The sequence below is a fragment of the Lynx rufus genome, unplaced genomic scaffold, assembly GCF_022079265.1.
Source record: "Lynx rufus isolate CCGP_SWC_20201006 ecotype Redwood Valley unplaced genomic scaffold, mLynRuf1.p SCAF_17, whole genome shotgun sequence".
Classification (NCBI taxonomy): Eukaryota; Metazoa; Chordata; class Mammalia; order Carnivora; family Felidae; genus Lynx; species Lynx rufus.
Genome location: NW_025814831.1, coordinates 11,510,118 through 11,537,589, shown reverse-complemented (window position 1 = coordinate 11,537,589; position 27,472 = coordinate 11,510,118). Strand labels below are relative to the sequence as shown.

General features: G+C 54.8%; 1 protein-coding gene across 1 annotated transcript; it reads left to right on the top strand.

The window, feature by feature from the left end:
• The first annotated feature begins 2,306 nt into the window (after positions 1 to 2,306).
• Positions 2,307 to 22,591, top strand: CCDC197 (coiled-coil domain containing 197). Its single transcript, XM_047079734.1, is given in 8 exon segments — positions 2,307 to 2,419; positions 13,470 to 13,509; positions 13,511 to 13,553; positions 15,080 to 15,258; positions 16,930 to 17,040; positions 17,839 to 17,910; positions 18,320 to 18,436; positions 22,112 to 22,591. Coding segments are annotated over 8 exon segments (1,155 nt in total).
• Positions 22,592 to 27,472: the final 4,881 nt, after the last annotated feature.

Sequence of the window (27,472 nt, the reverse complement as noted above, 5' to 3'; positions counted from 1 at the left end):
TCCTTGCCTTGTGGCTTTTGGCTGGGTCCACCAATGGGAGGTCAGGTGGGCAGGACAAGAGGAAAGGGAGGCTATTTATTTCTCCAGCTTCTCCTCTGCTTTCCACCAGGGCTCTGACAGGGTTCCATCCTCCAAGGCTGCAGCGCCTGTTGACAGGCTAGACTCCGGATGCCTCCCTCTGTCTTGGTGCCCTTGACCCTGCCCACACCTCTACCAATTCATTACTTCTCTTTATTTACTTTACGCGTGTGTCTGCTGCTGGGTTTTGCAGTTGGGATCGTCAGATAAAACAGAGGGGGCCCAGTTCCATCTGAATTTCAGATAAGCAACAATACTCATAGTGTAAGTATGTCCTAAATATTGCATGGGACATACTTACCCTAAACAATTCCTTGCTTGTTTATCTGAAATTCATATTGAACTATATATACATTCTTTTTCTTTCCGAATCTGACAATTGTACTTGTAGGGTCCCTGACTAATACACTAACATGTCCCTAACGGGTCATGGGGCATTTCATGCCACGCAGAGACGGGACTAAGGGCTGCTTCCTTCTCAAGTTGGGACAGTGGGAGGCTGCCCTGGGGACCAGAATGGAGCCTAAAGATGAGACTGGCCCAGACATCACCCCACTTGCTGGCAGCGGCCCCTAAAATGCCCCCGGGACGATGGACAGAGGCATTCTGGCCCCTTTCTCCCATGAGCAGGTCCTGGCCATTAGCAGTGACGTGGCCAAATTCTCAGCAACTTTGAGGTCACAGAGCCTTGAGGGTGTTGGCAACCAGGACAAGGACATTTGGAAAGAGAGGGCATTAGAGAGATCTGGAGTCCTTCCGTGAACTATAAACCGGGTTTGGGGTCAGATTGAATGCCCTTTCTATCACTACCCAACCCTGTGATTCTGGGCCTCAGTTTCCTCATCCATAGCATGGGACAGTGATTCCTATAGGACAGGCTGCAGGGAGATTAAGGACTGCTCAGGGCACTCAGACAATAAGCAATCAGCACTCATTTGAGGCCTGCCCACCTCCTGAGGCCCAGCCTCTTGTCCTCTGAATTAGTAAATATTTGCTGCCTTAACAAATCCCAAAACATACAATGGCTCAAACACAATAGTGTATTCCTCGCTCTTGAAAATCCACACACAGCTGTCATTCTTCCTGGGCAAACGGCTCTCCGCCCAGAGGTGATTCGGGGGCCCAGGCTGCATCTGTGGGTGGCTCCGCCATCGCCATCGGGGCCACCGGGGTCATGTGCGCTGAGGTGCAAGCAGAAAGACCATGAAAGATGACACATGGAACATTCTAGCAGTCGGGCCTGTCAGTGGTAGACGCTCCTCACGTTATATTGGCCAGCGCTTGGTCCCCTGGCCGCTGTCCCTTCACACAGGCTGGGAAATGTTTTCTGGCCCCGTTCCCAGGAAGAAGGGGAAACAGGTCCTGTGGCAGCCAGCAGCCCCGGCCACACTTCCTTGCCCCCGGAAACGACTTGAGTGACAACACCCGGGAGGGCTTGCGAGGAGGCCCCAGGAGAAGGTAGCTCCAAAGAAATGAGGCTGTGAGTCTTGGTGTGGGTTCCCCCGGGGAACAGGCAAGAATTTGAGTTTACACGGTGGATGCAGGAAGGGATCCCACAAAACGTGGCGGGGGCGGGTAGGGAAGTGAAACAGAAGAGGGAAGTCAGCTAAGAGAGGGCGCGCTCTCGGGCCAGTGAGCCCTGTGGGCAGCCGAAGCTCAAAGCCGGCTGGGGACTGGAACGCCAGTGTGGGACGAGCCTCGGAGTCGTCCTGTTACAGGAGGGGGACGTCAGTCAGCGGTTGAGGGCTGCTCCTGGGAGGGTGATAATTCCCTGGCACTTATGTGGCCTCTAATGTGGCAAATGATGCTTGAGTGAGATATGAGGTGCTACCAGGTGGAAGCCTGAGGCGTGGACCAGGTGGTCCGGGCGGGGGGTCCCGGGCGGGGCATCCACAGTGTCTGCTACACGCAGCAAGTTTGCAAGGGACACTCGATTTCCTATCAAATGGCCCCTTGAAGCGACAGGGCAGGAGTCAGCTCCCAACCTGCAGTCAATGTCCATCACCTGCGCCCTGGTCCGATGGCTCCCAGAAGCGGGGTCAGAGAGCCTGGAGGCAGCTGTGTGGCCAAGGGGTGAGCACTTGACTCGGAGTCCACTGACCCAGTTTGGAGCCCAGGTCTGTCGCTTCCTGGCTCGAGACTTTGGGCAAGTATGTCATCTCTTGTAAGCCCGGTCCATTCTCTGTTCACTTAACGACACTCACTGGGGGCCCACTGAACATGGGGCCATGGCCGTCCTGGGCCCTGAGGATACAGCCAAGAACACAGGCAGCCCAGACCTCCGGGACTCACAGGCGCTTACAGCTCTGTGCCGTGGCCGTCCTCCAGGAAAACAGGCGGGGTGAGGGTCTGAAAAGCAGAGTACTCGCAATCCATTCTTGGAGGGCAAGTTCTGTTCTTTTGCAACAGTATTTACGAAGCGTCTCCCCAGACCCTGTGCCTGCTCCTGGAAGGTGTTCATTCCAGCCAGGTCCCTATGCTGGAGGCGCCCACAGGGTCCACCTGTAAAATGGGTGTGCTCACTGCCCCTCTGCTGACATTCTGGAGAGGGGAGATAGCAGAATGTGTGTGTATATTGCAGGGTCTGGTGCAAAATGAAAATGCAACGCCCTTGTTCAGAGATCGTCAAGAGTCTCAAGGCAGCAATGGCAGAGCATAAAACTAAGTATTTCTGAGTCTGGGACCCCATGTGCCTGCACCTCCGTGAAATCTTGCTGCAAACAAAAGATTTTCTAAAGTGTGAAGCCCGTAGGAAGGGTGGTGATTAACTGAGGACAGCAGGAGTCTGAATGATCACACGGGGAAAAGGCACCCACTCTGAGTCCAAGCCCCATCCGCCGGCCAGAGACACTGAGTCAGAGCGTCCGTCCTCACAAAGGGCCAACTGGTCCTCTGACCTTGGCCAAGGCCCAGCCACCTGTTCCCAGGTCAGAGGGGTTGGCAGCCTCAGGATGCAGGACTGGAGGCACAGACTGTCCGAGAATTGCAGGCTGCGTTTGGTGATACACAAGGACACCCGGGACTGGGGAAGCCTGTCTGGGCCTAGGTACCAGCTGCTCGGCTCCACACCGCCCCTGCTCAGGGAAAATGCTGCTCGGAGTGTGGCACGCCTGTGCCTCCAGAAGCTATTGGTGCCCCCAGCGTGCTCAGCGGGGTTCACGGATGGCCCTCCTAGAAAGCCCTCACGATTTCACCTGGAAACACTCTCCTGGCTTTGGGATACTTAGAATGGCAAGGTCAAATGATGGCATTGAAACACACATTGACCTTGCTCCTCATCCCTGGGAGGTCCTTAAGACCCCCACAGTCTAGCCCCAGATTCTTAGCCTGTCTCTTAAGGTGTTTCCTGTTCCAGTCTAGACGCTCCGTAGTTCAGAAGTCTGGGTTCTCTGAGTCTCCGAAGGCTGAAATCAAGGCCCGGGATCTTCTCTGGAGCCTCTGAGGAAGAATCTGTTTTCAGACTTGTTCACGTTGCTGGTGGAGTCAGTTCCTTGCAGCCGCAGGACTGAGGTCCTCACTTTCTCGTGGCCTGTCGGCCGGGGGCCCTTCTGGGCTCCCAGGTCTTTGCTCCATGATCCCTGCATCTCAACCAGTGAGAACCTCCCTCACTTTGAATCTCTCTCCCACAGCAAATCTCTCCGGACCGGGATGCACCTGCTGGACCGGCCAGAGTTGTTTTCCAGGGCTCCTGTGATTAGACCGGACCCTCCAGGGGTCTCAGGGCCACTGATCGGAGCCTTCGTTACATTTGCAAATTCTCAGGAGGGCCTGCCCATCCTAGTCACAGTCTCAGGCGCTGGGCTGTGGGGCCAGGGCAGATCTGGTACCCCCTCCAGCCCTGCCCCCTCTCCCCCTGGCTTTCAGGGCGCTGCACTGTTCTGGTCCTCCTCCTCCTCCCTTGCTGCTACTCTCGGTTAGCGCCCCCACTGTCACCACTTTTATGACCATCAAGACTCCCTTTAAAAAACAATACTAAAAGGAGGGCTGGGTCCAGGCCACCCAGGGAGCTGGCAGAAGCCACCCCAGCTGGGGACACTCAGTCCCCCCCCCCCCCAGTACAAGGCAGTTTGTGTCCCAGAGGCTTAGGGCCTCGACCTCCAAGCTCAGCAAATGGAGTGACTGCCCAGGGTCAGGTAGTCCCCTGGGGGGGGGGGACGGGGGGCGGGGAGAGAGGTGCTTGGGAAAGTGCTGAGTCCACGGGGAGAGTCAGCTCTGACGGCTGCGTGTAAAGATGGGGTGGGTGACCCAAACAGACTGGCCCTTTTTCCAGCTCGGCTGGAGAGCGTTCAAGAGAGGGGCCTGGCCTTCACTAGAAATGGCTGTGGACCCGAAAGTTGCAGACGCTGGATCGGGGAGTGGCCAGGCACCAGGCAGGGTAATAGTAATCACAGTGGCTGGTTCGGGAGCACTTTCCCTGTGCCAGGTGCTAAGTCTATGTGTTTACCAGCTGACTTAGAGCCCAAGAGTACTTAATGAGGTAGGTACTATTGCTGGCCCCATTTTACAGAGGAAGAAACTGAGGCTCAGTGAAGTTAAGGGACTCATTCGAGGCCAGACATCACATCCGCCTTTAGTGTTCCTGCTGTGCCGAAATAGGCTCAATCAATCAACGTGGCGGAATAGCAAGAGACTCCGGGGGCGGGGGTGGGGGGGGGTGGGGGGGGGGACGTGGTTGAGCCAGGACCAAAGGAAGGACACCATGGGAGACACATTTGGGCAGATGTCAGCAGTGGTTCAGAGGTGGACAAGCCCACCTTCGGAGGGAATGAGCTGCCTGTCGTTGAATACATGCACGCGGAGAGGCCATTCTCATTCTCTGAGGCTCTGCTAATAACAGACACTGTACTGAGCGCCTTATACTTAGTCGTCTTTAGACCCTAGTAGCTGCATCGCGTAGGTACTGCTGTCCCCATTTGCAGATGAGGAAACTGAGGGTCAAAGACACTAAGAGACTCCTTGACGGTTCTGCAGATGGTTAGTGGGGAGGTGTAACTCAGACCCAAAGTTGTGTATCTCCAAAGCTCTGCTTGTACCCACACATCTCCTGAGCACCTGCTGCTCTATTCTTCTGGACACTGAGACTCTAGCAGGGACAATTTCATACCAGTCCTGGCCTTCCTGGAGATCACACTCCAGGGAGATAGTCCAGAGTAATGAGAGCTCTAAAATAGAGCTCAACAAGAGTGAGGCGAGACCAAAGGTAAGCGGGGTCTGGGCTGTTCGACATGGTCAGGGAAGGTCACTCTGAGATGGTGGCATCTGAGCTGGACCTGAAAGGCAAAAAGGAGAAAGCATTAGGAAGAGCTAGGAGAACAAGGCTCTGAGCAGAGGGAACTATAGGTGCAAAGGCCCTGGGGTAGGTCAGGGGGGAGATAAGACCAATGTGGAAGGAATGGCCTGATTCCTGAAGGAATCTTCAGGACTTTTGCAAGAAGGACAGTAAACCATTGGTAGCTGGAAATCAGCCACGGTGAGAATATACGCACCATGGAAATTGGCAAATAACACAAACCCTGGCTTTGCCTCCTGGGTGACGGGCCGTCAAACATTTACCTGCCTAAGCACCAGTTTTAGGCAGAGAGATGGGAGGTTAGGTCTGCTTTTGAAGGAGAGCCCTCTGCTGGGTGGAGATGGCCAGTGGGGAAGGCCGTTGTGTTGGGTTTGGACCAGGGTGGCCCCGTGGATGGAATCGGGCGATTTTGGAGGCGGGACCAAGAAGCCTTGCTGACCGGACCATCATTACTGAAGCTCAGAGCAAGGGAGATGACGTGGCCAATGTCACACCCACCAGGGACAGGGAGGAGGTGTGATCTGAGCCCAAGTCTGTGGGCCCCTACACCCATTCTGTCCCCTACCCTTCAGTGTTTTCCACTGAGTTGCCATGAAGTCTTGCTGGGGACCGAGAAGAACTAGTTAATGACGTCCCTAGCTGCCATGCTTGCCTTCCTTGCATCCGCCCACCCCCTACACCCACACCCAGGCCTCACAACACTCCACCCCTTCCCCGAAGGCACCTTTGCAGTCAGCCCCAGCAACAAGGCTGTTAGCTGTTAGGAAAGGGTCCTGTGCCAGGGATCACGACCATTGTCACCTGGAGGGAGTGGAAAGGGAGCGACAGGAATCAAAACTAAGGCTGACTGGGGCGCCTGGGTGGCTCAGTCACTTAAGCGTCCGACTTTGGCTCAGGTCATGATCTCACGGTTCTTGGGTTCGAGCCCCGTATCGGGCTCTGCGCTGACGGTGCGGAGCCTGCTTGGAATTCTCTCTCTCTTCCTCTCTCTCTGCCCCTCCCCGAATCACACACACACACTCTCTCTCTCTCTCTCAAAATAAATAGATAACTTTCAAGACAAAAACTAAGTCTGATTGAACACCTACTATGTGCCAAGCACTGCGTTGCGTGCTGCTCTCAGAGTTATGATTGTAGAAGTTTCTCCGCATCTCTGCCCCTAAAGTAAGGCCTAAAAATATCATTCGTATCCTCCTAGACTCTCTCCTATGCGCACACACACAAACACATACACGCACACAGATTTTTTTTGACAAACATGAGATGATGCTCGGTGTGGATTATGTCATCTAGTTCTAGGTTTTCGGGTGATGGCGGGGGGTCCGGAGCCGACGACCAAGAAGGAATCCTTGAAGATGTCTTTGGTGCAAAAAGGTGATTTTATTAAAGCACAGGGACAGGACCCCGTGGGCAGGAAGAGCGGCACTGGGGTTGAAAGAGTGGCTCCTTATACTCTATGGAGTTGGGGAGGCAAAGTCAAATGCGAGGCCCCTGGAGGGACTTTGATGCGCTAAAGAAGACTCCAAAAATACTCAAGATACTCACCGAGGATCTGCTATTGTTAAGCTAAGGGAGTTTTCCCTCTCGTGAGGCATTCACATTAGGAGGGTAGAGGGTTCCTGGAGAATGTTACACTCTGGATTCGCCTCAAGTATCTGTCAATGGGCTGCAGGTCAGGAGGAAATGTAATTTTACCGGCCATTTCCTTCTGCCTTCGTTCCCCACATCACTATGGAGGGGTGATGCTGTGAGTCTCTAGGTTTCTGGGGATTCGGCGATGGGTAACACTGCCCTTTTCTTCTCATTCACTAAGATATTTGCAAACTGAGGGGGACCCATGTCCCATAGGACTGTGATCTCTATCCGCTGGCCATTTGTTTCCTTTCCTTTCCTTTGTCCTTGAGGGGCCAGAAGTGCCTGAGGAATGTCACACGCATCCCGCCTGGGGGGGTGGGGGTGGGGCCGCTTGCTCGCACTTTGTCCCCAGCTCGCCCCAAGCTCCCTCATCACCGCTATCATCTCCACTTTACATTTCAAACCTGAGGCTCAGAGAGGTTATGTACTTTCCCTGAGGTCACACAGGTGGTAGCCCTCCTGAGCACCGCCCCGTGGCTGGGGAAGGGCTGGCCGTGGGGCTTGGGGACATTTGGGGCCACTGGGCAGGCAGGGCTGGAAATCTGGGCTGGAGGCCTGATCTGACCGTCCCTTTTGCTGTTCTGGGAGACTCAAGCCCTGGGGTCAAATTCCAGCCCCAGGAGTGCTTGTTAAGACTTAAACGGGTGCGGTTCTATGGCCATTTAATTGTGTCTCTGCCCTTGAAACGCACCCCCCAGGCCCCAAGGTTCCCAGCTGTCTGTAACACACAGCCGGGTCTTGGATTTTCCTCCCCCACAGCCCAGGAGGTAGAGGAGGTCTAGGGGGTCTGGGACCTGGCCCCTCACCAGCTGTATCCCCTTGATAGCTCCAGCCTTTCTTGGCCTTGGTCTCCCTTTCTCCTCTAAAGTTCCTCACAGCCCAGGATTCTTCCCCTACTCAGGGAAGGCTGGGGTCTGCAGCCTGCTGGGTGTGGGTAGGGATGGGAAGAGGAGAGAAAGAGCCAGAACCCAGAAGAGATTCTGAGGCAGGCATTTGGGAGCAGGAGGTTGGGAGGGGGGAGGAGGGGAGGGGGCAGGGCAGGTGGAGTTTGGAAGGGAGTGGGGTAGAGTTAAATAATGGGTCCTGGGGCCGCCTGGGCGGCTCAGTCGGTAAGCATCCGACTTCGGCTCAGGTCATGATCTCACAGTTCGTGGGTTCAAGCCCCCGTCGGGCTCTGTGCTGACAGCTCAGAGCCTGGAGCCTGCCTTGGATTCTGCGTCTCCCTCTCTCTGTGCCCCTCCCCGACTCATGCTCTGTCTCTCTCTGTCTCTCAAAAATAAATATACATTAAAATAATAATAATAATACTAGGTTCCGGAATCACTCACTAGATGTGAGTCCAAATCCCTGCGCAGGACCTATGCCCGGAGCCTGCTCTCAGAAGAGCACATGGTTGGTTTTGTGTTCTACCATTGCCGTCTTGAAAAAATTCTTATTTATTTACTTATTTTGAAAATTTGTTTTCATATTTATTTTTGAGCAAGTGAGAGGGAGAGAGAGTGCCCGTGAGCCGGGGAGGGGCAGAGAGAGGGAGACGGAGAATCCGAAGCGGGCTCCGCGCTGGCAGCCGAGAGCCCGATGTGGGGCTCGAACTCGTGATCCTCGAGATCATTGACCTGAGCCGAACATAGATGCCGAACCAACGGAGCCACCAGGGCGCCCCCAAATTCTTAATTTGTTAAATAAGGGGCCCGGCATTTTCAGGTCACACTGGGCGAGTTAAGCAGTCAGCCGTGCTGCCGGCTGTTAGCTGTGCGCCTTGGCCAGTTCCTTTGCCTCATAGACCCTAAGTTTTCTCCTCTGCAAAACGGAACCATGCTTCCACCACCTCGGAGGGTCTTTTCGAGAAGTAGATGAGAGATTCCAGGCAAAGCGCCAGGCGGAGGTCAATCCATAATAGTTGTCAATCCCTGGTAATTTCGGCAGCGTCGCTCTTTAGGGCCTCACAGGGAGACATATTTCCAGAGCAGCCCGTCTGTCCCCCAGCCTTGTGTGGATGCAGGACACTTGAGACCCAAACTAGAATCCTCTCTGGGAAGCAAACTGTTCCCCCGTCCCCACACCCCCCTGCCTGCGGCCATACTGGGTCAAGTGGTTCAGGGCCCCAGATGACCAGGAGATGGGATCCTAGGGTTTGGGAGCCTGGAGAAAGATGAGGTCTAGGGAGGCCTGCTCCCGGATCTGCTGAAGCCCAGGAGAGGGGCAGTCGTCTGCCCTGCACGTGTGAAGGCCCCACGCCCACAGGCGCTAACAGGGTCTCCCCCGGGAGCAGCCCTCCCTCACCCTATGACCCAGCTTGCGGCGTCCCCACTGGATCGGTTCCCAAGTCCCAGCAACTCAACCTCCCAGACTTTCTGAAGTCCCAACTTCCTAGATTAACAGCTCAGCTCCTCGATTTCCCAACAGTGAGGCCTTGGGCGTGTGTCGCTCTCTGCCTCGGTTTCCCCACGGCGAAAGGACAGCTCTGACCTCGTGGCGCGCCACGTGATGGTACGCCCTGCTTGGAAAGCGCTTAGAAGTGTCCTGACAAATGTTAGACGCTAGAACTGCCCGCCTCCCTGCCTCACCTCCGCTCTGAGCCCGAGAGCATGCTCCAAAATGCCAGTCTGACCATGCCACTCCTTCCGCTGGCTCCCTCCAGCTGCCTGTTGTCTTCGGGATAAAGCCCAGACTCGCCGGACTCCCCTGAGCCTCCGTGTGCTGAGCACCTGCTAAGCATCCATTTCCGGGTCTCCCGCCAAAGGCCTGGGATTTGCTCTGGGAAACTTCCAGCCCCCAGTGCAGTTCCTACGATGTGACTGTCAGTCAAGCCAAGGGGCGGGCACATGACCAGGCTTGGCCAATTGGGTGCCCTCTCTAAGGACCTTGATTCTTGGGGATCTTGGGGATCGAGGGGTAGGGGAGGGTCCATTTGGGGGATGTCCCCCCTGAGCTCCTGCTGCCTGGGTCTCCAGGGTTGCCGTGGGCCCCCACACTCTCCGAGCCTGGGTGTTAGCTCTTCTGCTGATGTTGCGGCCTCCCTCGCACCCTCCACTGATGCCCCCCCCTTTGCCCGAGCAGACTACTGGTTTATGTCGCAGGCAACAGAGAGCCTGGCACGGACACTCTGGCTCCTGCTGACGGCTCGTCCGGCCGCAGCCACACCGCTCCCACTCTGACCTTCGCCTCCTGCTTTTAAGGATCTGCCTCTAGTTCTCACAGACCTGGATGCTATTTCCTGCCTCTGAACCTTCGTCCCGGCTGTTCCTTCTGCCAAGAATATGTTCCCACCTTACTTTTCCTGGCTCGTCCTTATCCTCAAGAACCACCTCAGACATTGTCGACTCTGGAAGACTCCTCCAGCCCTCCTCCCCACCCCCACCCTCAGGCCGGCTCTGACTCTCTGGGAAACCCCAGACCCCAGACCCCAGACCCCAGACCTCTGACCGTCTGCACCACATGAACCCAAGGCCAGCACCAGGCCCCGCTCTCCGTCCTTCCTCAGCCTGTGCTCCTCAGGTGTTTGAGGGGCTCTAGAACCATGCAGGTCAGACACAGACAGCTCTCTTGAGTCCTGCTCAGGGACTCCTGGGCCGGCAGGGACTCAATCCACTGCCCTCTGAGTGTGGGCCCCTGCGTAGGCCCCACTTCCTGCCCCTGCCCCCTCACCAGAGGCCCCAGCCCCTGCCCCGGGCTCCCCCAGCCACCTTTCCCCTCACTGTGGTCCCTCCCTCCCCCCAGCATTCTCGCCAGGGCTATCCAGGCTGCCCTCCGTGAGACCCTGGCTCTGAGCAAATGGGGCTTTGCTGGGGAGGCCTGGACAGTTAGTAGGGCACCAGGCCCGGCTCCCCCAAATGCCACAGGCAGCAGGGCCAAGCCATAAGGCAGGGGCTGGTCCCAGGTTGAGGACCTGAGGCCCCCTCCAGCATGCCCCTTCCCCTACCCTGGGCCGGGTGTGGTTCTGAGCCAGGGGCAGGGCTGAGTCGTTATGGGTTGCTCAGTGCCCCAGCTGGGGAACTGCACAGCCTGCAGCCATGCAAAGTCAGGTAGAAGGAGGTAACAGGGAGAGTCCTGGGACACGCCAGTGGGATCTGGGGAGCCCGCGGAGTGGGGACATTAAAAATGACCTCTACCTTGCCTATAGTCGACCAGCCTGAAAGGACAAAAACAGCCCAAGTCTCCCTGGGGTCACTGATGCCTCCCCGCCTTCTCCTTGGGACCTGAACCAGGGAGGCAGGGGTAAGGCCACGGAGAATGCAGCCCGCCACCCACGGGTGGATCCTGCAGTGGACATGTCATAAGGACAGAAGCCAACGTTACGATGTCACGGCCCCGCTGTGGCTCTGTGCCCTTGGAGCTGTGAGTGAGTCAACCGGACCCCCTCCTCCTTCCCCAGGCTCACGTCTGATGCTCAGGCCTGGAAAGGCTGACCATGTAGCCCCTCACCTTCTCTCCCTGCTCCACGCACGTGCTGTGGTTGGTCCAGCAGATGGCCAATGAATGGCAGGCTTAGGGAGACTTCCTTCTCCTTTGGGTCATAACTGGGAACCGGGCTTAGGCAAATGGTCCGGGAGCTCTTTGCAAGGCTGTGTGGAAACTACCTAGGCCATCTCCCCAGCCTGACTACGGGCTCACTGATCTGTCCCAGCCCCCACTGTCCTTTGATAAGCTCCTATCCGCTCACAGTGATGTCACTGAATGCATAAAGGGGTGGAGGGTGGGTGGGTAGGGTAGGTGACAAAGGTGTCCCCTCCCCATGCGGGCTGCCTTCTGAACCAGCCCCCAGCCCTGACCCTGGGACTCTCTTGTTGGGAACCAGCACCTGTTGGAAGGCCCGGGTATCTTGGTGAATTTGGGACTTGACGATGATGGGACCGATCCCAGTTATGGGGTGGTAAGGCCAATAATGCCACTATAGAAAGGCAAATCTGGCCCTTCCAGAGCTGGGGGTGCAGCTCAAAGACCCCAAACATTGGCTTTAATGAGCTCAAGTCCATATCCAGTCCTGCCGTGTGTTCCTGGGCTGGTCACAGGCCCCCTCGGAGCCTCTGTCTCCTTTTCTAGGAAGCGGGAATGTACCCTGGCTTTTGAGGACCGTCGGGAAGGTCGGAGAGAAACCTGCTGTCCTCCTTGTTGCCATTGCTGTCCATCCTCTTCCCACCTGGCCCACGTGGCCCTCATCCTCTAGCACAGCCGGGGCAGCGAGGGGCAATGCTGGTGGCCAGGGACACAGGCCAGTGTGACTGTCGACAAGGACAGGGCCCTGCAGTGCTGTTACAGGAACTCTGCCCGCCCCCGGCCAAGTACGAGTTGACCCAGGTCACGCTGGACCCCTGCCCCAGACCCAGCGCCACCCGTGGTGGGCTAAGTGGCCAGGACTGAGCGAACGTTGCAAGGGCCATGAGGGAAGGGACAAGGACACCTGGAAGAAAATGGGGAGGGGCGGCCCCGGTGGGGGCGGTGGGGGACCTTGAGCCATCCCACGCCCTCTACAGGCTTCGTCTCCTGTCAGAGGCAGGGCTGCGGGTGGCCGTCCCCTGTACCTATCAGCTCAACTTACAAGGCTACCCTGGGTCCTCTCCCCTCAGGCAGCCCTCCGGTTTCAACCTGCCCTTAAAAGCCTGAATTAGATGCAAAAGGCTGTGTCCGTGAGCAATTTTATGGAGAAAAGGTCCAACCCTTCCATCAGATTCTAGAATGGCTTCCCGGCCCCACTACGGTTTAGCCCCATGGTGCGCAGGGCCCACATACATGGTGTTTGTGGGGAAAGACAGTTTCCCTGCATTCTCCAGGACTGTATGGATGACAAGAGGGGGCACGAGAGGCAGAGAGGCCTGCCTTGGGTCACTCGGCAATCACTCAGAGATCCTACCACAGCCCCTGGAGGCTCAGCCAGCTGACCGGAGGGGGGAGGGGGCCCGCTCTGCCTCTGCCCTTGACCCCTGACCTTGACGGGGCGCGGAGCAAGAGCCCTACTGGAGACCCATCTTGCTCAGGGGCTCGCCTAAGAGACAAGCGTGGCGGTCAGCAGTAAGCGGCCATCTCCCCTCTCGGGGTGCTGGGGCCCCCGTCCTCGGACTAAGCGCTCACCGTGTGCCGGGCACCCCATGCGTAATCCCAGGGAGGGGCTCTCACTACTGTCGTTACAGACGGGCTGTCCAGGCGCAGAAGTGAAGCTCCTGGCCAGGTCACCAGCTGGTAGGGGGGGCTCAGGCTACCTCTAGGAGAGGCTCTGTAGACCCCCCACCCCCCACCAGACAGACTGGACTCCACTCTCCCCCGTGCCTGACCACGGCAGCTCTTTGAACCGTTGTGGCTCAGTTAGCTCATCAGGAAATGGGGTGGAGATGAGGGGTAGAGGAGGGGGACTGGCCAGGGCAAGTCTGAGCAGGAGATCCAGGGAAAGCCTTGCAAGAGGTCACGACCTGGGAGCCTCCAAACAAGGCACTGGTGCCTGGCTCTTCCCGTCACTGAGATGTCCCTGCAGGCCGAGGAAGCTGAAGACTGAGGTGGAGAAGCACAGACTTTTTTGAAGACTCTCTGACTGAGGTCCTTGAGAAGATCCCCAAGGGTATGTATGGAGCTTCCCCTCCGAGTCCGCCTCCCAGCCTTGGGGCCAGGACACCGTGTGAGCCTTGAACTCCACCTGCAGCCTGAGGACCCGCAAAGGTCGAGGCCACAGGGGTTCAAAAGGGCACAGGTGCCCGGCGAGCCTCCCTGGTGAACCCCGGTGAGGCCACTGTGGCCTGTGGCAAGTTCTCGAGGTCCTGGTTTCTTTATCTGTACAAGGGGAGCCGCACCGGTCACGCGAATGGAGGAAGTCACCCTTCAGAAGCCCCGGCATTCAGCTGACACCTGGTAAATGTTAGCTATTATCGCTACTATTTCGTGGGTCTTTGGTTTTGTTTCATGTGTCGCTATGACCGACGACAATGACACAGACACCGGAAATGGGCTTTGCGTTTTGTTTTATCCTCATTCAACCCAGAGCCCACTGCCATCCGGGCCAGAAGCCTGTTAGGAAAGGGAAGGGGACACAAGCAGGTATTTTTCTCATCGTCATTATCTCAACATTACACTAATAAAAATAACTATTACCGTTTATTAACTACTTACTCTGTGCCAAGCTCTTTGGTGAATCTTTTTTTACCCCTCTGCGTGAGCTTCTGTTACCCAGGCTCAGAGACGTTAAGGAACTTGCCCCAAATGCCCAGCCAGGAAATACTGGGGCCGGGTCTCAGATTCTGGTCTGACTTCAGAGCCACTGCACTAAGCGCTGTAGAGCTGCGAGAGCCCCTCCCAAAACTCTGCCCCGGAGATCAGGGCAGGCTTCGCGGAGGAGGTGGCCTCTCATTGGGCTCAAATGAGCTCAGGGAGGGGGAAGAGCATGGCAGGCAGGGGGAACAGCACGAACGTAGGCTGGAGCCACAGCCCTGCATGACTGGTTTGGGGATGGTGAGTTCCAGTATGCTGGAGCACCAGGACCTGGTTCGGGGAGTTGCTGGGAGATGACGCCAGAAAGTTGAGCAGCACCAAAGAGCTTCGAGCACCAAGCCAAGGAGGGGTGAGGGCTCCAGGGCAGCATGGGGCTTGACCAGACCCGGCACCTAGAGCTGCTTCTAAAGCAGCCTCCTGGTTTGGAGTCTTCCTAACTCAGCAATTCAACCCTGCTCACCCCATCCGGGATGGGTTACCACCAAAGCCGGGGACCCTATCACTCAGGACAGTAACAATTCCTATCCCCTTCTTGTGGGCTCCCCCAATCAGCACTTTTTCCTGGGGGACAGTCTCCTGTGTCACCGGGCAGTCCGGATCCGGAATCCGGGTTCTTGGCCGCTAGGCGGTCCTTCTAATGTTGCCCCTTCTCTTGAAGGGGCAGGAGGTGGGCGATGAGGCCGGACAGTTGCTGGACCAGTCCTGCCATCTGGGAGTAAGCCCTGCGTGGATTGTCTGGCACCTGCCAACTTTGGGACTCCAGCTGGGATTTCGGGACCTCGGCAGAACTCCCATCTGCCTCATTAGCATCACCACTGCAGGGGGCAGGTGGGGGCTGGGCTCTCTGTGCCCACCCATCCCTCCGGGGCACTGTCTCCACAGGCCACAGTGAAGGGGAGGGGCCGGAGGAGGCCCTCGTGGAGACCGTGGTGGAGCACTATGGGAAGCTCTTCACCATCAACCAGGACATCCAGAAGCATCTGGAGGCCTTCTCCAAGAGGAACCAGGTCGTCCACCAGAGCCTGGGGTCTCTAGAGGAGAGTCATAGGGCTCTTACCCCAGTAACAGCTATCTGAAGCCTGGCCCTTTGCCTTTAGCCCGTAAAACCGGGGGCATAGGGGTCTCCTCTGCACCTGCGAGGAAGTCTCAGAGCATTGGTGGGCTGCTGAGAGGGTCCGGGTGAGGCTGTCACTCCAGAGCCTTGTTCTGTCTCCCTTTCCGTCCCCTTTCTCCAGGCTGACCCCTGACAGTGCTTATGCTTAAACGTGTTCTTGGGGGTAGAAAAGCCACGAATTCTAGATTCAAACAGACTGGGTGCAGATCCCAGTTCAGTCTCTGACTAGCTGCATGACCCTGAGCAAGTGTGTACCCTGTCTGAGCCTCAGTTTCTTTATCTGTCAGATGGCAATGCAAACTAGCTAGGAGGTTGTCCTGAGGCACGGGACACAGACGGTGCCCAAGTTCGTGCCCCGAGAAGTCACCTGTCTCTCCTTTCTGGTTCATCTTATAATAAATAGAACTTTTGCCAGGAGGGCCGGCCATTCCAGAAGAAACTGCGCCAGGCAAAGGCGTGGCATGATGAATTTGCATGCTGAAGCTGGGGCCTGGGGACTCGGAGGGGAAGGGGACTCGGAGAGGAGGGCGGAGGGTGGGTTGATTCTGGCACGGGACCGTTGTGCGCAGTTTGCAGCGGGCCTCTGCCCCCTAGTGGCAGCACTGAAAACCTACACCATTTGGCACCTTTTCGCCTCCGGAGAACCGGACCCTTTATGGGCAGCCAGGCAGGATGAGGGCGCTTTACCTGCTGTATCTCATTTAAATCTCACCTCAGCAGCTGGAGGTAAGTGCTTTCATTCCTAGCGCTGAGACAAGGGGAGGTGAGTAACCTTGAGCGTTCAAGTGCCGGGTTGGATCTCATCTTTCTTTAAAATGTTAATATTTTGTTCATCATGGATTAAAAAAATGTTTTTTAATGTTTATTTATTGTTGGGGGGGGGAGGGGCAGAGAGAGAGGGAGACACAGAATCCGAAGCAGGCTCCAGGCTCCGAGCCGGCAGCGCAGAGCCCGATGCGGGGCTCGAACTGGCGGCCTGTGAGGTCACGACCTGAGCCGAAATCGGACGCTTAATCGACTGGGCCACCCAGGCGCCCCTTTCATTTTGATTTTTAAACAACAAGTGAATTAAAATGTTCTTCACTGTAATTTATCTTAACTAATTAAGCATAAGCTGAGTTTTTCGATGCCACCTTGAATTTTGCAACTTAGACCGAGGTGGGCTTTTCTTCCCACTTTCCAGAGGAGGAAAGGAAGACTCAGAGAAGTGAGGACACCTGTGTAGGTCCAGGGCGGAGCCCGCATCCCATGGGGCCTTGCGGGGGGGGGGGGGGGGAGGGGTGTGGCCGGCACTGCATCGACCAGAGCAGGCTGGGCTTCAGGAAGCTTTTGCCGCCTTGCTCCACGGTGCCCTCCTAGCAGCCTCGGAGCCCAGAAGGGCACAGACTCTTGGGTCTGGTTATGGGAGGAAGTGAGCGTTAAGCCCCGGTCAGCCTGGACATGCTCTTTTGGGCATTTCCTGGTACCTTGAACAGCCAGACCACCCAGGACTTCCCCTTCCTCCCTCCCCCCATCAGGCTCAGATCTCCCTGGGCAGTGAGCTCCTCCGGACCAGGCCCAGGGCAGATGCCCCAGGAGGGTTTGCGGCACCCAGGTGACCCAGCCCCTCCCACCGCAGAGCCTCAAGATTCCGCTGTGTCAGCTGCAAAAGAGGTGTCGCTGCAAGCAGGAACAGTGGTAACATTTGGAACACCATGTTGCCTACCAGAGAGACGTGGACAGCTGTGATGTGAGCCCACTCTGTGGGATGGGGGTGGGGGCAGGGCTGGGGGCTGCTGTCTCCTCAATAAGCATCACCCCCTCCCCAACACCCCTGCTTACCTCACCCTGGTGACTGTCAGCTTTCAAAGGGCTTCTCTAAGATGGGGCAGAGGTTACTTTACAGATGGGAAAACTGAGATCACAGATAGGTAAGGGCCAAGCTCTACCAAGAAACAGTACCCGGGATTGGCATGTGCTGGGTGCTTACCCGGTCCTCTGATAATGCTTGTAGGTAATAACAGAACGATGGCTTTTAAGTGAGATCGTCAGTAATTCCTAGGACTGTCTGATGGTAGGCAGGTAGTACTTGGCACAAGGCCTTGCCCGGGACAGGCCCTCCTAAATGCTGCTTGGTTCTTAACCTCTATCTGTTTCACAGATGAGAAGAGTGATTATTCAGAAAGAGTAAGCCATGCCCGAAATCCGTGACCAGAGGCCAGGATTTCTGGACTTAAGCTCTCGAGCTCCTGCTTACTGGCCTTTGGAATGGGGACTGGTTACCCTCCGGCCCCTGGGTCCTCACTAAAATCAGAGCCTGTACCCTTCCAGCCTCAGGGGCTGCTGGGAAGACACCAGGACCAAGGCCTGGGGCACACTGCACCTGGACTGAGTGTGGTCAGCGAATCCAGGGCCTTCTCGGGCCCCGTGGGATCCCGGAAGACGCGATGGTTGGGATCTACAGGTGGCTGACCTCCAGCTAAGGGGCTTAGAGGGGGAGTGGACTGGCCACTGTTTACAGAGCCCCTTCTGGGTCTTTCTCTTCAAGGTGGGAAGCAAGGCTGTCACCACTGACCACGGCCCCAGAGACCTGAAGCCCAGGACTCCGGGGCTGCCCAGAGTGAGGAGCTCTGGGTTCCTCCAGCCCCCTTCCCAGCCCCTGCTCCAGGTGTGGACCATGGGGGTCTCCGGCCAGGAGGACCCTCTGGGAAGTTAGTTCAATGTCTCTCATGGCAGGGGAGGACACTCAGGTCCTGTGGTGGGAGGGACTCATCCAAGGTCCTTTGGGAGTGGACCAGGGAGCACAGACCAGGATGAGAAGGTGGCTTCTCTGGTCTGAGTGAGCTGGGGAGGGGGAATGGTGGGAGAGGATTGGGACCTCTTCCTCCTCCTCCCCCTCTTCCTCCTCCTCCCCCTCTTCCTCCTCCTCCCCCTCCTTCTCCTCCTCCCCCTCCTTCTCCTCCTCCCCCTCTTCCTCCTCCTCCCCCCTCCTTCTCCTCCTCCCCCTCCTTCTCCTTCTCCTCCTGCAGGAAGAGCTGCTCAACTACATGCACGTGGCCATCAACAACACGGTCCAGCAGTGTTCGCCCTCCGCCCACAGCGTGCCCAAGAGCAGGGACCTCTTCTCCAAGCTCGACCTGATTCAGGTGAGGACTCCCTGCCACCCCAGGCGGGCAATCTCAGCCTGTTCAGGGCCTCCGCTCATGGTGCATTCACGTTTAGCCCCCGTGAGTCCGTCCCTCCATGGCTACACGCGCTCCTGGGGCAGTAGGTCCTGGTGTCTCTATTGTCACTCAAGAAACTTGTGATGAGTTCCCGTTAGGTATAGGATCAGAGGCAGGTGCAAAGGAACTCCTGTCCTGCCCGGTCTTTCTCTGTGCATATCTCACACACACACACACACACACACACACACACACTGTACACACTCACACATTCACACGTGCTCTCTACACACCTAACAATACACATGAAATATACACAGACACACCTGCAAACAAACACACCCAAGATGCACACAGGTGTGGCCACACATTTACACTCACGTGTGCACTCGGGGAGGGCGCATTTCAGTGACTGAGGGAGCCTCTGTGCAGGGTCTTCAGTTTCCACTTTGGACTCTCGGTCAAGTCCACTGAGCCTCCCCTTGTCACTGCCCCCCCAGGACCCCCCCCCCACCATCTGTCATTCGCTGAAGTTGCAGTAGCCAGGAACATGCCAGACCGGCCTCTACTGACCACACAGCGTGTCTTTTTCTTCTTTTTTTTTAATTTTTTTTTTCAACGTTTTTTATTTATTTTTGGGACAGAGAGAGACAGAGCATGAATGGGGGAGGGGCAGAGAGAGAGGGAGACACAGAATCGGAAACAGGCTCCAGGCTCCGAGCCATCAGCCCAGAGCCCGACGCGGGGCTCGAACTCACGGACCGCGAGATCGTGACCTGGCTGATGTCGGACGCTTAACCGACTGCGCCACCCAGGCGCCCCTCTTCTTTTTAATAATAGCTTCGTTGGGATATGATTCACATACCATAACATTTGCCCTTTTATTTATTTTTTTTTTCAATGTTTGTTTATTTTTGGGACAGAGAGAGACAGAGCATGAATGGGGGAGGGGCAGAGAGAGAGGGAGACACAGAATCGGAAACAGGCTCCAGGCTCTGAGCCATCAGCCCAGAGCCCGACGCGGGGCTCGAACTCACGGACCGCGAGATCGTGACCTGGCCAAAGTCGGACGCTTAACCGACTGCGCCACCGAGGCACCCCACATTTACCCTTTTAAAGCGCACCCTTCAGTGTTTCTAATTCAGCCAGAATTATGCAACCATCACTACTCTCCAGAACATTTCATCACCCCCACAAGATACATTTTGCATCTGGTTTCTCTCACTTAACGTTTTCAAGGTTGATCTACGTCATATAGTGTGAATCAAGACTTCGTTCCTTTTTAGGACTGGATAATATCCCATTGCGTGTGGACACACCACATTTTCTTTATCCATCAGCGATGGTCGTTTGGGTTGTTTCCGCTTTTTGGCCGTTGTGGACAATGCCACTGTGGGCATTCACGTACACGTGTTTGGGTGGACATACGTTTTCGGTTATCTTGGCGACGTACCTAGGTGTGGAGTTGCTGAACCATATGGCAACTCTGTATTTAAATCTTTGCAAATATTATCATCAGCTGCAAACTGTTTGCCCAAAGTGTCAGTGATTTTACAATCCTGTGACCGATGTGTGTGTGCGGGTCCGATTTCTCCACATCCTGTCCACACTTGGAATTGTCTGTCTTTCGTAATGCAGCCATCCCGGTGGGTGTGAAGTCCTAGCTCGTCGTGGTTTTGCTCTGCGTTTCCCTGGTGACAGTAGCATTGAGCGTCTCTTTGGTGCTCATTGCCTATTCGTATCTCTTCTTTGAAGAAATGTCTATTCAGATCCTTGGCCGATTTTTAAATCAGATTATTTGGGTGTTGTTTTTTTTTTTTTTATTGCATTCTAAGATATATTCTAGATACAAGTCCCTTACCAAATATACAATTTTCAAATATTTCCTCTCATTCTGTGGTTTGTGTTTTTCATTGGATGGTGTGCTGTGAAGCACAAAGGCTTTTAATTTTGATGAAATCCAAGTGAACTACTTTTTCCCCCTTGGGTTACTTGCCTTTAGGCATCACATCTAAGAAACTATCACAAGGGGCGCCTGGGTGGCTCAGTCGGTTGAGCGTCCGACTTCAGCCAGGTCACGATCTCGCGGTCCGTTGAGTTCGAGCCCCGCGTCGGGCTCTGGGCAGATGGCTCAGAGCCTGGAGCCTGCTTCCGATTCTGTGTCTCCCTCTCTCTCTGCCCCTCCCCCGTTCATGCTCTGTCTCTCTCTGTCTCAAAAATAAATAAACGTTAAAAACAAAAAATTAAAAAAAAAAAAGAAACTATCACAAAAACTGTAATCCAAAGTCATGAAGATTTGTACCTAAATTTCCTTATAAGAAATTTATAGTTTTTGCTCTAATATGTAGGTTTATGATCCATTTTCAGTTAAAACGTTTGTATATGGTATGAGATAAGAGTCCGATTTCACTCTTTTGCATAAACATATTCAGTTGTCCTGATAACATTTGTTGGAAAAAAAAAAACAAAACTACCCTCCCCTGTTGCATTGGCCTCTCCTCTCTCTTGTCAAAACTCTGCTGACCGTGAACGTGAAGGTTAATTTCTGGACTCTCAAGTCTATTCCGTTGGTCTAGATGTCTACCCAATGCCAATACCGCACTATCTTGATGACTATAGCTTTGTCGTCAGTCTTGAAATCGGGAGCTCTGAGTCCTCCAACTTTGTCCTTTTCTGAGGCGGTTGGATTCTTCCAGCAGGGCATGGTGGCGTCACGAGTGGCCGGGTGGGTTTCAGGAATGGTGTGATCCGAGGCTCCCTGGCTCATCAAAGATTCGTCCTTTCCACACACTGCTGGCTGCCCTCTTCAATACCGGCTTCATTCTAGGTCACAACTCGCTCTCCGTACTTGAGGCAGGCTCAGTGGAGACGTTCCAAACACAGGATGCTTGGTTCCTCTGGAACCCGGAACGCCCGCCCCGCCCCGCCCCGCCCCAGGGTTGCCATAGCAACAGCCAACAGTCGGCAAGCCTGCGCCTGCGCCTCTGTTGAGAAGGACTCCTCACAAGCACTTCACACGTATCAGGGCTGCTCAGCGGCCCAGCTCCAGGGACACCATTCACCACGTTGGCTTCCCCTGGGGCAAAACTCATGTTATTCATATTCACATTGTGATATGAGCGATGTCGTTTTCAATAAGGGCACGTTTGTCTACATACTCACAGTACATTAATTTCATCTTCTTCCGAAGCAAAAGGAAGAAATTACACGGTGATGTCAAGGGGTCCCGTGGGTCTCCTGCAACAATCACTCAACCGAGACGTATTGAGTCGCCCACATGGGCTCAGCGTTGTGCTAAGAGTTGGAGGTAGAAGGTCCTTCAGGAACGAATGCCTCTAAGAGAGGGAGGCTGGGGGCAGTCGGGGTGGGCTTCTTGGAGGAAGCGGTGAAAAGAGGTGGTCGACCGCATCAGGAAGCCACACAAGTACTTGGACTCAGTCATCTAGCTTTGCTACCACTGGGCTGTGCAGCTTCAGGCAAGTCACTTAACCTCTCTGAGCCTCAGTTTGGTCATTTGCCAACCGTCACCTATAGCACATCCTTGGCAGGGCGCTTGTGAGAGTTAAAGGAAGTGCAGGTAACCTTTGATGGTGCTTTGGTCCCTGGGAAGTGGTGTCAAAGCACCTTCAGGCGACGGAGATTTCTTTTTCCTCCCAGGAATTTATGTTGGACAAAATGGAGACAGTGAGATTTGTATCACTGCGCGTGGAACCCAGAGTGTGCTGGTCAGCGGACAGTGACAAGAGTGAGGGCCTCAGAAGATACCCCAGGTCCTTCAGGAAATGCCCAAGGGATCGAGATTCGATCCCCCAAACGCCCTTTCCCAGCACCCAGACTTCAGCGCGCTCCGGCCCGTACGGACCAGGCCGGCGACCAAGCCAGGCCTGCCAGCATCAGGACCATTTCCTTAGCCCCTCGGCCTCCTTTTGTCACCACAGTGCCCCCAAGTGGGTGGGAGCCAGCCTGTTCCCCGCACTGGGGGATTGGCAGGCAACAAGGCTGCGGACCGGACCGGGGAAGAGAGAGAGGGAGTTCGCCGGGTGGGAGGCAGCGGGAGGTCAGGGCGGGACTTGCCAGGCTGGACTTGCACCTGGGAGCCAGGGCAGCACTGTCAAGGTCGTCGGTGGGTTTGTCTAAGAAGAGCTCTGGATAGGTGGCTAGCTTTTAGGAATATGCGCGTCACAGAAACTCCCTTAAAGAGCCCCTCAGGGCCTGGGAGGCGTGAGAGCTCGCCTTGCCCACTGCAGACCGGGGAGCACGGCAGGCTGGGGGTCCTGAATTTGTTCATCGGGGGCGTCTCCTGAGAAGCAGAAGCAGGGTAAGTGCCCTCTGCGTTTCCCGAGGGTCCCAGAGCTGCCCGGAGTGGGTGCTGCTCTCGGGGAGAGCTTGGCAAGGCAGAACCCCTCCCTCTCCAGCCTGCCTGGAAAGTTGGGTGAGAGGGCATCTAAGGGAGTCCCCTCCCCCTCCCCCTCCCCAGCCCGATGTCCTTAGGCTGGGGGTGGAAGAGCTTGGTCTGGATGAAAGCACTGGTTTGACACCCTCCTGGTGACCGCAGCCTGGAAAGAATTCACATCTGGAGTCCGGCCTGCCTCGGCTTTTTGGTGTGGATAAAAGTCGCAAGTTAAGAGCGACTGACCAGCTGCGAACCAGCGAGTTAACTTTCAAAGAAGAGTTTCAGAAAAGACGCTGCTATTCGGTCCACAAACGCCGAGGGTCGTCATTTTCCAGGTGCTGTTGGGAGAGGGGACAGGCGGCTCGGAGGGAGGGACGGTAGGAGCAGGAGTAGGACTTAGCTGCGGAATTAGCGAGAGGAGCTACATACAGTGAGGCTGAGTGTGGTCTGGTCTTCTGAGCAGCTTGAAGGGGAACCGAGGGGGGACCATTGTTTCAAGTTCTGGTCTCACAGGCCTTTGGAGCAAAGAGGACATCTCAGGTAGGCTGGAGTCAGATTCCAGAAGGCGGAGGTCATGGTGGGGGGCGGGGCTCAGAAAGTGAAGGGATCACGAGGGGAGGGGTCTCCAGTCTGGCTGGAGCCGGAAGAACCTGATGGGCGGTCTGAGAAGGTGGGCTGCGGAACCATCGTGGGGTCCACAGGCCCAGCTACGAGGTTTGGACGTCGGTCCGGAGGCCACACATGGGGGCGGCTTGGTCTTGGGCTGCTACACCAGAAGACCACAGACTGGGGGCTTAAACAACGGACATGTATCTCTCGTACTTATGGAGACCGGAGGTCCCAGATCAAAGCACTGGTAGAATAGCAGTCTGGCAGGGGTCTGCGTCCTGCTTCATAGACGGCCGTCTTCTCGTTGTGTCCTCACAGGGTGAAAGGGGCAGAGCAGCTCTATGGGGGTCTCTCTCATAAGGGCACAAATCCCATTCCTGGGGGCGCCACCCTCATGATCTAACACCTCCTAACACACTGGAGACTGGAATGTGACCATGTGAATTTGGGGTGAGGGGACGCAAGCATTCAGTCCCTTGAAGGGAGCCTCCCACATTCCTGCCTTCCTCTGTTCTCCCTCTCCCCGCAACATCTGCTTTCCAAAGACACCTAGAGTATCCCGTCCATCTCCCTGTAACGTGGGCACATGCTGGGCCGACGATTCTTGGACGCGAACGTTTGTCCGGAAGACATGTGACCACACAGAGTGTGTCCCCGCTCCCGGAGCTTCTGATTCAACAATCTGGGGTCTTAGAGGCCTTGGAATTTGCATTTTTTTTACGTTTATTTATTTTGAGAGAGAGAGGGAGAGAGAGAATCCCAAGCAGTCTCTGCACTGTCAGTGCAGAGCCCGACGTGGGGCTTGAACCCACGACTGTGAGATCATGACCTGAGCCGAAATCAAGAGTCAGATGCTTAACCGACTGAGCCACCCAGGCGCCCCTAGAATTTGCAGCTCTAGCATGTTCTCACGAGGTGCTGATGCTGGAGGTCCCAGGACCACACCTTGAGAACCGCTGCTTTAGGATTACGGCAAACCCTAACTGCCTAAGCTGGTTCTGCTCCTCCTTGAGCACAACCACCCCCCCCTCCCCCATGCCTGGGTCTCAGCATCCCGCCTGCCTGATGGGCCTGGACCTGGCAGCCTGGGAGGGCCGTCCCCACCCTGTCTAACCTCCCAGAAGGTACCGGACATACACTCGCTTCTAGGCCCGGGGCACGGTCCTGTGGCTTCCTGGCTTTGCCTGTGAGGGCTCTGAGGAGTGCTTCCTTCTTCCTGTCCCCTGCCATCCGCATGCTGTGCACCGGTTGTGACTGTGTAGGTCTGGTTCAGATGTTTTGTCACACGCCTCGGGGAGGAGGACGATCAGAGCAGATGCCTGGGGTGACAGTGGCCCGGCCATCAATCTACATTTGCAACGGGCAGCTGAGTCTTTTAGGAGCTCCCAGCCTCCACGGCGAGGGGCTTGGCTCATGAAAGAGACAGATGGGGCCCTGGGCTTAGCCGTGCTGCTGCGGGCATGTACCCGAACGCTGGGGTTCAGTCCTTTCTGGGCTTTTATGTCCGACAGAAGCTCTCTCCGCCCAGACCCTGTCCCTTTAAGGTACGTTTTCTTGGGTTCCCTGTCAGCTGGAGAAAGGCCTTCAAGTGCATTTGGAGAAAAAAAAAAAAAAAAGCAGTAGTTCAGGTACCTTAGGAGATGTCACTTCATCTGACCTCCCATTCAGACCCCGAGACCCCAAGACACCAGTTGGTCCGGGGCTTGGACATTTTGTGAGACTGAGAGCTCATTACCTGTCAATGAATTCCAGCTTTAAGTAACTTCAAGTGTGAGAAGATTCTTCCCGCAGACCATCCTGGGAGAGCTGGATTGTTAGCAAGTGGCTGGTGCTGGAAAAAAATGGTGGGAAAATCAAATTATGTCCTTTTTTTAGACCACACACACCAAGGTATACCAGTTCCTTTGAGTGGTTGTTTTCCAACTCTCATGTTCATTAAAACCACCGTGACATTTGCTAACCACGGAGACATCTAGAGATTGTTCTTGAAGATGCTGGTTCTGACGTGGGGCCCAGAAATCTGGATTTTTTTTTTAAAAAAAATTTTTTTTTTTTTCAACGTTTATTTATTTTTGGGACAGAGAGAGACAGAGCATGAACGGGGGAGGGGCAGAGAGAGAGGGAGACACAGAATCGGAAACAGGCTCCAGGCTCTGAGCCATCAGCCCAGAGCCCGATGCGGGGCTCGAACTCACAGACCGCGAGATCGTGACCTGGCTGAAGTCGGAGGCTTAACCGACTGCGCCACCCAGGCGCCCCTGGAAATCTGGATTTTTAACAAGCTCCTGGGTGGTTGAGATGAGATGGTTCTCCCATCGTAGGGAGAGAAATACTGGGTATCTAAATGCCAAAAAGAAGGAAATCTGGTCTGTGTTGACCTGCTCTTCAGTTGGGAAGCATGAAAGCCACAGAAGTGATACCTGAAAATAATTTGATCACATAAAAATTAAAAACGCAGGGCGCCTGAGTGGCTCAGTCGGTTGAGCGTCCGACTTCGGCTCAGGTCATGATCTCACACTCTGTGAGTTCGAGCCCCGCGTCGGGCTCTGTGCTGACAGCTCAGAGCCTGGAGCCTGCTTTGAGTTCTGTGTCTCCCTCTCTCTCTGCCCCTCCCCTGCTCATGCTCTGTGTCTCTCTGTCTCTCAATAATAAATGAACGTTAAAAAAAAAATTAAAACACATCTACCTCAGAACGCATCCAAATATCTAAAGACAATAAACTAGAGGGAAATGATGACAAATTTGGAAAAGGATCAATGTTTTAAAGAGCTCTCACAGAGTAGAACAGACAATTGTTCATATTCAGAAAAAAACAAAATAAATAAAAATGGCTATAAACATGAAAAATATTTCACCTTACAAAAAATAGAATTAGGGGTGCCTGGGTGGCGCAGTCGGTTGGGCGTCCATCTTCAGCCAGGTCACGATCTCACGGTCCGTGAGTTCGAGCCCCGCGTCGGGCTCTGGGCTGATGGCTCAGAGCCTGGAGCCTGTTTCCGATGCTGTGTCTCCCTCTCTCTCTGCCCCTCCCCCGTTCATGCTCTGTATCTCTCTGTCCCAAAAATAAATAAACGTTGAAAAAAAAAAAATTAAAAAAAACAAAAAATAGAATTAAACAATGTAATTTCTGTCCATAAGAAGATTCAAACTAAGAATACACTAATGCTTGTAAGACAGGCTGTCTAACAGTGTGATACTGTTTGCATATATTTTCTAGAGAGCAATTTGATTAGAGGTCTCAAGAGGCTTAAGAAAATGTTTACGTCCTTTGGCTCAATAATTCCAAGCCGAGAAATTTAAGCGAAAAAACCAGAGCTATTTGGTTCCAAAATGACAGCCCAACTCAACTTGGCTTCAGCCAAAAAGAGAATGCATTGGCTTATAAAAACTAGAAGGTCAGGGACAGCTTCGGGCAGAGCTTGATCAGGAGCTCAGTGTCAACCCAGTCTCTCTCTCTGGGCCTTGCTCTTCTGCATCTTGGCTTCATTCTCCAGTTCCATGTAAACAACCTCAGCCCTGCATCCTCCAAAGCTGAAGTCAGAGCAAGAAAGAGAGAATGTCCCTTTGTGGTAAGTCTCAGGGTTCACTCTCATTGACTCACCTGGGGTCAGATGCCTCTCTTTAATCCCTGACTGGCCAAGCCTGGGTCAAATTTTTGAGTTTAGGAGAGGTGGAATATCTTTTATGGCTAGAGTCATTCCCCTGGAGCCAATGGTGGATGCCACATGAACTATGTGGGCTGAAAGAAGGGGACGTGTGGTTCCCCCAAAGGGGAACCAGGCTACCGTTATCGCAGGGAGGCGGGACCCGATGCTGCTCCGGCAAACCCCAGAAGTGCCCGTTACAGATGCCAGCAGAGTGTTTAAGATGCCACCACATCGTTATTTAGAGTAGCCAAACTTCAAACAACCTAAGTATCTCGGAGGAAGAGTTTAATAAATAATGCCCCAACTTTAGGATCTGATAATTCTGCAGCCATTAAATTACATGTTTTCAAAAACAGGGTTGGGAAAAAT